General features: G+C 56.2%; 1 protein-coding gene across 1 annotated transcript in view; it reads right to left on the minus strand.

Annotated features, from left to right (window-relative positions):
• Positions 1-12754, minus strand: part of SYT3 (synaptotagmin III) — a 14542-nt gene extending 1788 nt beyond the window's left edge. The window contains exons 1-8 of the mRNA XM_010849660.1: positions 12096-12754; positions 10452-10633; positions 7070-7595; positions 4514-4901; positions 4183-4401; positions 1687-1807; positions 1215-1386; positions 994-1126 (exon numbers count right to left, since the gene is read on the minus strand). Of these exons, the coding sequence (XP_010847962.1) occupies positions 994-1126; positions 1215-1386; positions 1687-1807; positions 4183-4401; positions 4514-4901; positions 7070-7595; positions 10452-10602 (1710 nt within the window). The 5' untranslated portion in view covers positions 10603-10633; positions 12096-12754. The remainder of the gene's footprint in view (positions 1-993; positions 1127-1214; positions 1387-1686; positions 1808-4182; positions 4402-4513; positions 4902-7069; positions 7596-10451; positions 10634-12095) is intronic.
• Between the last annotated feature and the right edge of the window lie 72 nt (positions 12755-12826).

Below are 12826 nucleotides of genomic sequence, written 5' to 3' on the forward strand. Positions count from 1 at the left end.
ACTGAAATTCATACTATCTTAAATGTTTTAATTTTACCCTGTAAGAATTTAGTATACTCTTACTTTCTTGGCTTTAGTGACAGTAGTCATCAATAGTTTTGAAAGTTACTTCTTTGCTTTTCTTGGATTCAAATGAGAGAATGCTTGAAAATTTCTCTTGACCAATTAAGGACCTTAAGTGATCTTAAATTTTTAATTTAAAAATTGTCAAGCTGGTTCTCCCGTGACCCCCAAGGCCTCCTGGGGTCTTCCCATCCCCTTCTTTCTCTGCTCCAGGCTCACCACTGACGCCCCTCTTCTAGATGATTTGGAGGAACTGGCAGCCTTACCCTCTTCCTACAAGCTTCTTTACCTAAGCCATTTCTTCTCAACCTCTATGCCTCTGCCGAGAAGCCCTCCAGGACTCCCTAATTGAAAGGGCACCCCCCCAACTCCCCTCCAGATTCCCTTTCCCCCCCAGACTCTCAAACATTTTGGACCGCAACCCCCAGGGAAAAAATAAATTAATACCACAATCCTTGGTTTCCTGCCCTGTGAAAATTTCTGTTCTGTTCTATTTCAATTTTATTTTCTTATTCATTTCAAAAGAAAAATTGTTGATCCTTACCCAGTAAACCACAGTCCACCAATTTTCACAGGCTGCTTTAAACAACAAATGAAGAAAGCCCTGCTCTATTTTATCATCGAGGTATTTTTTTCCCCTTTTATTTGGGACTTCATATCATGGGTAATAATAAGAGTAGCTGACTATTTACTAAGAGGCGGACACTTAGTCCTGCATTAACTCACTGCATCTTCACATCTGTCCTAACAATAGACGCTTCTAACGGCCCCATTTCCCAGCTGGGGAAACTGGTGGCACAGAGAGATCAAGGAACTTGCTCTAAGTCATACCGCTAAAGAGGGCAGAGCGGGGATTCGAACCTGTGACTGAGCAGCCCATAAAGACATGAGGGGTTGCGCGAATGAAGGGGAGCGTGGTGCCCCACTCACCTCCACCAGCTGATGCCAGTGCTCCACGGGCTTGCGTGGGTTGGCCAGCATCTCGGCCCAGTGCTCGCGGCCGTGGGGGTCGGCGGCGTCGGGACCCACGCGGCACACGCCGATCACCTCGTTGTGCCCGATGCTGGAGGTCACGGGTGGGGGCCGGTGAGCACCCCAGAGGCCGGCAGGCCGGGCTCCACACCCCGCTCTCACCCCGCCCCCCGCCTCACCAGTCGTAGTCCACCACCGCGATGCTGAGCCCCACGTTCTCCACGCTCTCAGGGGCCACGTCGAACACCAGCGCCTCGTTGTACGTGGGGTTCAGCGTGTTCTTCTTGATGGAGGTTTTCCGCTTCTTCAGACGCCGCCCCTCGCTGATCAGAGAGGCCTTCACATAGGGGTCTGGGGGCGGGCGTGAAGGGAGGGCGCTGAACCGGGTCTTCGGCCCTCGGACCCCATCACGGACCCCAGACCTTTCTCCCAAACCCAAGCGTTTGGTTCGCCAACCTTTTCTCTCCTAGCCCCTCAGATCCAGGAGCCCAGATCCCAGACTCTCTTCTCCCAGACTTAGGGGGTCTGGACCCCCTCCCGTCCTCTCTCAGGACTCTGTGGAGTCTGGGCTTCCAGCCCCCTCCTCGCTCAGACCCAGGAGTCTCACCCCCCTCCCCGCCCCTCAGAAGCCGGCGCCTTTCCGGAACCCACCTGAGAAGCCGGTGAGGTCCATCGCTTTGAGGTTAGAGGCTTTGATGATAGTCACGGTGAGGCGGCCGGCCGTGGGGAGGTAGCAGAGTGAGAAGTTGAGCTCCCCAAGATCTGCCTTTTCCTGCAGTGGGGAAAGGGGGCCAGCGGTGCTCTGTCTCAGCCTTCCCCCCAGCCTCTCCCTGACTTCCCCATCTCCAGCCTCCAGCTCTCCTGCCTGATTTCCAGGGCTCAGGTTTCCGATCCACTTAACAATCTGACTCCGGGCCAATACCTGGTAAACTCCCCGGCCACAGCGGCCCACCACCGTCAAAGCCTATTTGTTCTGCGGGGAAAACTGGAAGAGGCGTGGGGGGGGAGGGGAGAAGGACAGAAAGAGGGAGGCAGAGAGAACGCTGTGAGAAATCGGCTGAGACAGAGATGCAAACGCCCAGAGAGAGTCAGAACGACAGATCCACAGAATTCTAGAGTCAGAAAGACCCAGAGCAGAGTGGGGCGGGCGGGGGGTTGGTGTGGCAATCCCTGGTGCAGACAGTAAAGAATCTGCCTGCAATGCAGGAGACTCGGCTTCCCTGGGTCGGGAAGATCCCCTGGAGAAGGGAATGGCAACCCACTCCCGTATTCCTGCCTGGAGAATCCCATGGACAGAGGAGCCTCGTGGGCTACAGTCCATGGGGTTGCAAAGAGTCCGACACGACTGAAGTGACTAACACATATGGAGACCCAGCGAGTGACAGAGACCCAGAATGAGAGGGGAGGGGAAAAGGTGGGGGAGGGGGGTGCAGGAGGAGAGAGAGGAATAGAGGCAGAGACCTACATGGAGAAGGGACAGAGATCCAGAGAGGTGGGATAGAGGTCTAGAGAGGTGAGAAAAGACACACAGAGAGGTCAATCTTGGGGCAGGAGACAGACAAGAGCCAGCATGAGGTTACAAGGGAGGCAGATCCCCTGCCTCGACACACGCAGAAGGACCTGGAGCGGCGGCCAGGGCTAGGGGCCCTACGCCCTGGCTGCCCTGGTCTTCAGCCTCATCTCAGTGCCTCACCCCCAACCCACGCAGCCGGAGCCCAGGTCCCTAGACTCCCCACTGGCTCCCCTGAGGCTCTGCCCCGGCTGTGTCCTCAGCAAGAATACCCACCCTCCCTGTCGCTTCTCAGTCATCAAGCCTCAGCTTAGCTGTCACCTCTTCCCACATGCTCCCAGACTCCCTGCCGCCCTGTGCAAAGACTCCCCCCAGGCGTCCCCATGATGCTGGCCCCTGTGTGACCACCTAGGCCTGGAGCGATCAGGAGGAGAAGAGAAAATGTGAGGTGATGCAGGAGACAAGGATGGATGCAGAAGGGAGCCCTTGAGCAGGGTGGCCTCGGGGAACAACAGGGAGCAGGGCCAGGACCCCACAACTAGTCAGGTAGTTCTCAGAGCCTGAGCTTGGGGGACAGAGCAAGCGGGCTGTGGTCCCCCCAGGTGAAGGGGACCTTAGGAAGAGCCACACATGCCTGGTTCAACCGTGTCCTTGTATGTATGGGAAAATGGAGGCTCAGAGACGGGAAGGAGCTTGAGTCAGGCCATCGGGTGGGCAAAACCAGCCCTCTCAAGATATGAGCAAAACCAGCCCTCTCAAGATATGAGGACAGGGCTTACACCCCTCCCCACTCACACACAGCTTCCCCAGATCAACAGAGAGCTGGAATGTTGGGAAACCCACGGACTGGAACTGAGAGGGCTGAGGAGTTGGGAGGGTGCGAAGTTCGGGGTGCGGAAGGGGTCGGGACACCCAAACAAAGACCTAGGAACTGGGTTCGGGGAAGGATTGGATGTACAGGAGAACGAGGCTGTAAGACAGGAGGAAGGGGCCAGTGGGGATGTCGGGGGCACTGGGGAGATGTCAGGACGTCGGGGATTCCAGTGTGAGGCTCTAGCGAATCACACTATCAGGGTTCCGGTGGAGACCATGAAGACACAGAGGATTCGATTAAATTAGAGAGCTTGAGGGTCAGGGCTTTGAAACAAAATGTTTAGAGATCAGAGGGGCTGGGGGAGGCGTCTCAGGAAGACTGGGAATTGAAAAATGAGGAGGTTGTAAAGGGGAAGGAAGTTTAACAAACAAAAGCTGGGAACTCTAGGCTTGGGAAATTGAAGGGTCAGGAATCCGGGGTCAGAGGGCAGAAGTCATGGGGTCACAGCCTGGAGTTTTGATAAAACGGGTGGTGTCTGTTATAGTTTTCTTCATGGTTACCATCAGATGTCAAAGTGGAGTCAGAAGTTGGGAAATCTGGAGCCTGGTTCTGATGTTAATATTTAACTAAGTGCAGAAGGGGAGCGGGAGCCCATTATACCATTCTCCATTCCTGCTTGTACGTTTGCAGAACTTTCAGTAAAATAAAGTTGAAAACTCCAGGATCCAGGAGTTATGAGGGTGTGAAGTAGTAGGGGGGGCAAGGAGATGGCAAGCTGAGGGGTCCTGGGTCCCCTGGGGAAGGGGGTGCGGGAGCCACTGACCGAGCCGCCCTCCACGATGTCCCTCCACAGCGGGCGGTCGGGGGGCTGCTCGGCCAGCTCCAGGAGGTTGTCCAGCACCACCTGGCCGATGAGATCGTGCCGGGAGAAGCGGTCAAAGTCATAGACGCTGAAGTGCAGTTTGCGCTGCGCCAACTCAGCCAGCGGCACCGAGAACTGAAACGTCTCATTGAAGACGGGGTTCAGGGTCTTCCTGTGCACCTGCAGGGGGCGGGCGAGGAAGGGATTCAGACACCATGCCCACCGGCCCCTCCTCCCTCGGACCCCGCCCCTCCCTCCCTGGGACCCGGATGTCCAGCCCTCCACTCCAGACCTTGGTCTGAAACTTCTTCTTGCGGTCAGGCAGCAGGTAGATCTTGACGTAGGGATCTGAGAAGCCATTGGAGTCCTTGGCCGGGAGGTCCAAGGCCTGCAGGATCCGCACCACCAGCTGGTCGGAGCCGTAGAGATACCGCAGGGCGAAGCTGATGCGGCCACAGGGCGCCCCCGCGCCGGCCTCCCCAGAGCCAGGGGCCCCGCCGCCCCGCCGGCCACCGGGTCCAGTCCCCTGGTACAGCTCCGGCTTGATCTGTCCGATGAGCTTGGCCTTTTCCTCTCCGCCCGGCAGGGGTAAGGGTAGGGCGGGCGGCCGCTCCTCACTGCCCGGGTCCGGCTGCGGGGTCAGGGTCTGCTGGGTGAGGGGCCGGGGTAGGGCGGGGTACCTGTAGGGGGTGAGGAAGACAGATGGAGTCAGTGGCTCTGATCTCTGACTGCACCTGAAAACCTGGGGGGCCCTTCCCGGCCTTCTCCTCAAGCCCCACAGCCAGGCGCCCACAGACCCCCACCTCTGCCCACTGTGACCTTGGGCAGGGCGCTTGAATCCTCTGAGCCTCAGTTTCCCCATCTGTACGGGGGGCGGGGGGTGGCCATCCCCTTCTCTAAGCTAGCTCCACCCCAGACCTGGGCTCTCACCAGCCTCTCAAAGCTTCCATCTGACGTCCAGGAGTGACCCTGAATAACTTCTCTGTGGAGCCCAGGGGCTTCACACAGCCCAGACCATCCGACCCCCATCTGCCCTTCTCCAAATTTCCCCGGCCCATCCTCACCCTCTCCCGCCTGGCCATTGCTCCCCCTGGCCTGTTCTTTCTCTCTCAACTGTCTTTTCTGTGCTTGTGGAACACTATGGAAGCCCACAGCTCCATCCTTAACCATCTTGGCCATCATCTTCCCTTCTCACCCATATGCTTTCCCTGGACAAGCTCATCTGTGCCCCAGGTTTCCACGACCACCAGCAGCCTCTGTCTGCTAAGTGTGTCTCCTGGGCTCTAGCCAGGTTCAGCCTCCCAGCCCCATGAGACACCACATACCTCTTGTGTTCCCCACTGGGCTCGCTCCCTTCTCCCCAGCCCACTCCCTCTCCCAGCCCCCTACGATCCACCTCAGCCTGCAGGACAGATACCTGGGGCCATCCTCACCTCCTCTCTCCCCTCAAACCCTTTCCCTCCCGTCTCCTGAATTTTCCCACCCCCACGGTCCCTGCTCATCCATCCTTTCCTGCATGAACCACTGCACCCATGGTGAAGTCCATGTGGTGGGGCCCCTAGTGATGACTGGACAGGGCAGTGCCAGATGCACTGAGAGGCAGGCATGGGGCTGGGAGAAGCAGGGGGGTCGGGAGCACGGAGCCATGAAAAGGGATGCGGGGTGAGATGCCTCCAGCTACTGATCAGTGCTCCCAGAGTGACTTTGAGCAGGTCATTAACACCCTCTGAGCCTCAGTTTCTTCATAACCAGTGTATCCATCAACCTCTGGAGGGCTTCCCCAGAGACCTCAGACTACATTTTCCATGAGCCCCTGACCAGCCCCTACCTGGAGGAGAACCACCGATGAACCTCTGGGGCCTGAGACAGTCCTTCTAGAAGGCAGTTTCCCCCAGATGTTCCCCCAGGTCCCTCCCGTTCAACAAGACCCAGATAAGCTCAGGATCTCCCTCAAACCCTCCCCTCTTCCTAGGTCCTCTGACAGCGCCACCATCCACCCGATCACCAGGCCAGACCCCTGGGTGCTGTCCTTACCTCCTCCGACCCCCTCCTACCCGCAGCCGTCAGGCCCCGGTTCCAGCCCCAACTCACTGCCCCTGACTCTCTCTAGCTCATCTCTGCCTCCGCCGCCCCGTGATCTCAGCGCAGGCTTGTCCTCTCCTGCCTGGACTCTCGGCGTCCAGTCTGTCCCCTGTGTGGCCCCAGAGAGGTCTTTCTATACCCAGAGCTGACCTCCTCTGCTCAAGCCTTCCGTGGCTCCCGAGCATCCCAGGACAACGTTCCAGACCCTCAATCTGGCATCCAAGACCCTGTGTGATCCGGTCCCCGCCGTGTCCCCTAGGCTGCCTTTCTGCAGCCCTGGCCTGGCTGGCTCAGGACAAGCTGGTCTGGGGACCCACTTCCCCTGGACTGGGAGTGGCATGAGGGTCTGTGTGCAGTGCTCACCTCTACTTTTTCCCAACACCCAGCTCAGGTCTCGGTCATATTAGGCACTCAATATGCATGCATAGGATCAGGATCAATGGATCAGTGAACTGCAGGTCCCACCAGTGATGAATTGCTCTGTGCTGCAGGGAATTGGGGGTCTAATCTCCATTCTCTCCCACTTTCCTGATCTCTGAGTCCTGTCCCTATCTTCCTCCTGCTGGTTTTAAGAGCTCAGAGCTCTAGCCCCCTCCTCCCTCAAACTCAGGAGTCTGGGTCCCCAGCCTCGTCTTTCTCCAGGAACCAGGACTCCATGCCCCAAGCTCCCTCCTTTCCCAGGACTCAGGAGCGTCGCAGATGGGAAGGCAACACTAAAGAGGAAAGGAAGTTCAGAGTGGGCCCCCAGCCTGGTGGCCTGTCTCACCTGGTGGTGGGTGCCAGGCTTGTGACCTGCTGATGCGACTGGGCACTGGGCAGGCCCCCACCACTGGGGGGCAGCAGGAGCAGCCCCGAGCCTGCCCCGCCCTCGGAGGGCAGCTCGGGAGATGTCTGGCTCGGTTTGACCCCCGCGGCTACTGCAGCAGCTGCGGCCTCTGGGTAGGAGTCCATGTCCAAGTAAGAGGGCTCAGGGGGGTCAGACCCCCCTAGGCTGCCCGGCTCCAGCAGCTCAGCGAAGGGCGGATGGTGGGCCGTGTGGGCATGGTGGTGCGGGCCCCCCAGCAGGGGATGGCCACCCAAGCCGGCCCCCAGGTGGTGCCCGCCACCGCCTACCAGGCCTGCCAGCCCGACCCCGGGGCCTAGGTCTTTGCGCAAGGGACCACCGCCCACGGTTGAGCCTCCCTTGTCCCGCCAGGGCACCCAGCACAGCTTCCACGACACGAAGAGGGAGACACCCAGAAGGACAATGCCACAGAACGTCACGATGACCGACAGCAGGCTCACGGAGATGTCTGGAGAGAGTGAGGACAAATGTCAGGGGTCAGGGTGGGGTCGGAATTTAGCCTCCCACTGCTCTCCCCCAAAAAGCTAAGTTTCAGTGTTGGCCTCTCACCGTCCTAAACACATTACACATACTACTCAGTGTAGACTCCACGGCTACGCAACGTCAGTGTCTCCATCTACCCATTTTAAAGACAGGGAAACTGAGAGTTTGGGTGACTTGTTTAAGGCTACACAGCTAGTCCATGACAGATCTGGGATTGGAACCAGCAGCCTGTCTTCAGATTTCATCCTTTTTTATCCTCTTGATCGCATTGCCTCTCCTATAAGTGGGTACATCCTCCAATTTAGAACCAAGCTTCCCCCAAATGCTCAGAGGTGATCAAAGAGAGGGGAGACTGCATGGCACAGTTAGATAGGTCAGGGTTCAAATTCCAGCTCACAGTGTGGCTTTCGGAATATATCTTCACCTCTCTGAGCTTGACCTGCTCCATTTGTCCAATGGGGAAAACTCCGTTCTGCCTGTCATAGCAGTTTTAAAGAATGGAGGGAGTGAATGGCTCGCAGAGGAAGCTGGGGAAGATAATAGCAAGCATTTCTTGAGAGGTTACTGTGCTTTATAGACATTAGCTTCCTTATGCCTCACGGGCACCCTAGGAGCTTGGCAACATGATTATGCCCATTAGTACTTTTCACAAAAGGAAACTGAGACCTAGAGACATGAAGTTACCACAGACACGAAGTCCTGTAGATGGAGTGGAGGAGGCAGAATCTGAGTCCGGAGCGCCTGGCTCCGGAGCCCACTGACTTCACCACTGGGCTACCACAATTCAGTGTTTCCCAGTGAATGGCGGTTCATTGGGTTCATTGAACCCACTGGCGGTTCACTGGCGGTTCATTCACGAATGGCAGACTTTTTGTTAGGATGATAAATCCTAGTACTGCCATCTGCATCCAGCACTGTCACCCCCACCGCTAACACACTCTGAATGCTTGCTGTGTGCTGATATGCCTTTCAGAGAAACCCGGGACAGCCCAGATCTTGAACTGAAGCTTCATTCAGTAATTGGTGCCAGGAGTAGGGTTTTTCCAGGAAATGTGAGTTTGTTTGGGGGTTGACTCTTGGGTGTCCATGAAGTGGATCACAAAGGGAAATTCCTGCTCTGTACAGACGGTGGGTTATGGGGTGCACGGGGGAGGAGCAGGTCACCAAAGCATTGGCAGCAAGAACAGCAGGGTGGAAGCGCTGTGTCCTGTCCGTTCAGGGAGCGCTTGGTGACAAGGGGATGCGCTTCAGTCCTGAACTGCCCAGTGGATCTAAGTCAGTGGCCCCTGATGTTCATCCTCATGACACTATACCACCTGAGGGTGAGTGATCCTATATTACGGATAAGGCAACTGAGGCTCAGAGAGACAGGAAGTGACCCTGCAGGGCCACAGTGCAGGCAGCGGCAGGACTCTGAGTTTCCCACCCCACTCCAGCCCCTTAGGGTGTCCGTTTTGGAATGATCAGCACCTACTTAGAGTTCTGGGGGCCTGTTAGAAACCAGAGCAAGGGCTCCCCAGCCTTCTGAACATGGGAAGAACTAAGCAAAAGGGGTCGTTTTGGAAGAGGAGGGGGAGAAAAGTTGGACAGATGCCATCCCCCACTGTTAGCCTGACCCAGACTCTCTCCAAGTCAAAGTCCTAGGAATCACTGAATTTGAGGGTGGTCCTGAGACACCCCACCCCCAGCTTGCCAAATTGCAGTAGTGTGCTAGACTTCCTGGGGTCACAGTCGGGCTCTTCTGCATACAGACGGTGAGACCCCGAGTGAGCTGCTGCAGCTCTCTGGGCCTCATCCCTTATCACCAGCCCCTGGACACCCTGCACTTAAGATGCTGAGCCCCGCCCTGGTGCTCAGCCAGTGTGACCGTCATTCTAACGTCCCAACTCCTGCTTTGTGAAGGTTTCTCATCTGGACGAAGGCGCTCGTGATATTCCCTAGCTCTCAGAACCCTACTGCTCGCTAGCTGGGGGACCAACCACTCCATCTGAACCTCAGTTTCCCCCATTGAAAATAAGGATTATAACTATATTCAGTGTCATATAATAACATATAATGGAAAGGAATCTGAAAAAGAATATATGCATCAATATCTACCTATATCTGAATCACTTTGCCATATACATGAATCTTTGTAAATCAACTGTACTTCAATTAAAAAATTTTTAAATAAAATTAAAAAAAGAGAAGATGGGGATTATATGTACCACAAAGGGTCATCATGAGTAATTGATGAGATATGTGAAGGACCTTGCATACTGCCTGGCACACAATCGGTGCTCAGTAAGGATATTTCAACATTTATGGAATGCCCACTGTGTGCCCAGCTTGTTCTTAGCAAGTCACATGTGTTATATCATTTGAGTCTCTGAGCTGCTCCATGGAGTAGTCACTTTTATTATTCCCATTTTCCAGATGAGGAAACTGAGGTACAGAAGAACCCATGCATTTAATAAGTGGGGGAGATGGGATTTGAACCCAGACAAGTCAGACAGACTGATTTAGAGCCTGAGCTTCTAAGCACTATGTGAGATGCACAAAGACATTTGAAGGGGGTGTGTGCAGCAGTGGAGTGGGGGTGGGGAGGGTGGATAGGAGGCCCGCAGGGCAAAACTCAAAAGGCCGTGGGTCAAATGGACCGCATAGCTCTTTCTCCTTAGATTAGAGGTAAGGGGGATCAGCAACAGGCAGGATGGAAGCAAGACTCTAAGAGGGACTGGCTCCACAAGGCACAGGAAGCTGAGCAAGGCTGCTCTAAATCTCTAAAAATTCTGCCTATGGTGGAAGCAGAGGGCTGGCCAACATGGCTGGGGGTGCTGACCTGCATCTGGGCCCCGGGGATAGCCTCTGATCCGAAGGTCGTTGAACTCTTGGCACCTGTCACTGGTGTCGGCATCTCGGACCCGCGCACAGAGGTCTGAGACCAGGATGAGTGCCCGACGGCAGAGGTCATCCTCGTAGTCTCCTGACATGGTGGCCAGCGAGTCCTGTGCTTGGGAGGGGCTGGGCAAGGGTACAGATGGGGAATGGGATGGGGGAGAGAGAGGGGGTGGATAAGGGGTGGAAAGAGAACGAAAGAGGATAGGCAAGGGGCAGTGATTGGGAGTGGAATGACAAAGGGACAGAGATTGGGGGGTGGAGGGACAAGGGGATGGAGATTGGGGGGGCAATGAACAAGGGAGAAGAGACTGGGAGGAAATGGACAAGGAGGAAAAGACTGGGAAGGCCAGTCAAGGGGCAGAGATTCAGGATGCACAAATAAAGGGTTGGATAGACAAGGAGACAAAGATTAGGGTTGCACAGATGCAGGGACAGAATTTAGGAATGGAGAGACAATGGAATGGCCATTTCTCCTTCACGCATACAACAGATATTCACTGGGCACCAACTACACATGAGGCACTGTGTGGGCTGTTGCAGATCCAGCAGGGAACAAGCCCCACTCAGTCCCTGGCTTCCTGGTGTCACAGTCCAATGAGAGGACATAAGGAGCATACAAATCAACAAACACACTCACATAAACACATAAACACACAGCCCTCAGACTGTGAGAAGTGCCCTAAAAGAAGGATATGTCACAAAGGGACCCGGAGGTGGGTCATCGGGGGAGTTCCCTGAAACCTGAAAGATGAGACGGAGCCAGCCATGGACAGTGGGCAGTGGGGCTGGAGTGAGGAAAACCATTCAAAACAGCGTGAGGAACGTGAGCAATGGCCCAGGGTGGGAAAGGGCTTGGGAGGTCCAGGGAACAGGAAGGTGTAGACAAGGAGAGGAGAGGGAGAGTGAGAAGGAGATGGATGGGGGTAGAGAGATAGGAGATGGTTGTCTGATGCTGGCTGTGGAGAGATGAAGGTGAAGGATGCAGAGATAAGGACCAAGTTGAGAGAGGGAGAGATAAGGGGAGGGGAGACAGAGATAATGGGAAGGGCAAACTGGGGCCTGGAAGAGAGGGACAGATGAACAGACAGACGGAGGGAAAGTCAAGGATTGAGACTTGGGATGGACAAGCCATAAAGAATAAGCTGGGTGTAATTCAAGGGAGTGTGAGAGATGGATGGACCAAGCGGGCAGTGATAAGTGCCAGGCAAGAGAGTGGACTGAAATATCTTCGAGAGACAAATAGTGGACAGGAGAATGGATGGGGTGCAGAAATAAAGGACAGAAAAACAATGGCCAGAAATCACAGATGGACAAAAGGATACAGTGGATGGAGGACTGGGCAGACAGTCATGGGGGCAGAAGGAAGGTTGGATTGGGGGGGGGGTTCATAAAAGACAGGGAGAAATAGGTGGCTGTGGGGAGAAGGGGGAGTAGCGATACATGGTTTGGAGCTAGACATCAGAGATAGACTGGAAGGAGGGTGCAGGGGAAATTAGGGACGGACAGATCAGGGCTCACAGATGGACAGGTGTTGTGGGGTGCTGCAGAAGGCCAGGACTCTGGGACGGGCATAGTCAAGACTCACCTGCGCTTATCCCTGCCTTGTCCTGGATGGCAGCGGAGGCGGCGGCTGGCGGTAGCCCATGGGGGTTGTAGGGTGGATAAGGGGCTGCGGAACTGTCCCCAAGAACCAGGTGGTGGGAGGGGGGGCCGGATCTGGGGGCCGTGGCCGTGAGAAAAAGCTCAGCCCGAGCCTCACATCTTGTCCTACTCGGGCCAGCTGCTCGACCCCAGGCGACGCCCGGGAGGTCCGGCCACCCCCTTCCCACCTTCGGGCCCCCAGCTCCCGTTAAGCTTAAAGACTACAATTCCCGGCAGGCCTTGCGCTCGCGTTGCTGCGGCTTCATAGACCAGGCACTGCAGGGACTGATGGGAGTTGGAGTCCTTAGTGCCTCTCCCGGCTGCAGAGAGGATGGGAATTTTTTTGGAGGTGGGGGGGCGGTTATGAGATGCCGGGGTCCCAAGGCGCTGCAGGGGAGAGGAATAATGTCTGGGACCTCGAGAAGCCGCGGAGTCCGAAGTCCAGAGGGGCCATGGAGTGGGTAAACCATCCCCACGCCCGGGGGATCGGTGGGAGAGGTTGGGGTGCACCCAGGTGTTTCGGGACCCCCCCTTTCAGAGCCACGTGCCCCTCCCCCGGGGCAGCCTGGAGACGCTGCAGCACTCCCACTCCCGGGTCGGAGATCCGCGCACCTCTGCCCCGACCCGCGCCCCCATGCGCCCGGGCCGCCCCCGGGGATGGGGCTGGGGCGGGGG

This window comes from Bison bison, unplaced genomic scaffold (assembly GCF_000754665.1).
Source record: "Bison bison bison isolate TAMUID 2011002044 unplaced genomic scaffold, Bison_UMD1.0 scf7180017864285, whole genome shotgun sequence".
NCBI classification, from domain to species: domain Eukaryota; kingdom Metazoa; phylum Chordata; class Mammalia; order Artiodactyla; family Bovidae; genus Bison; species Bison bison.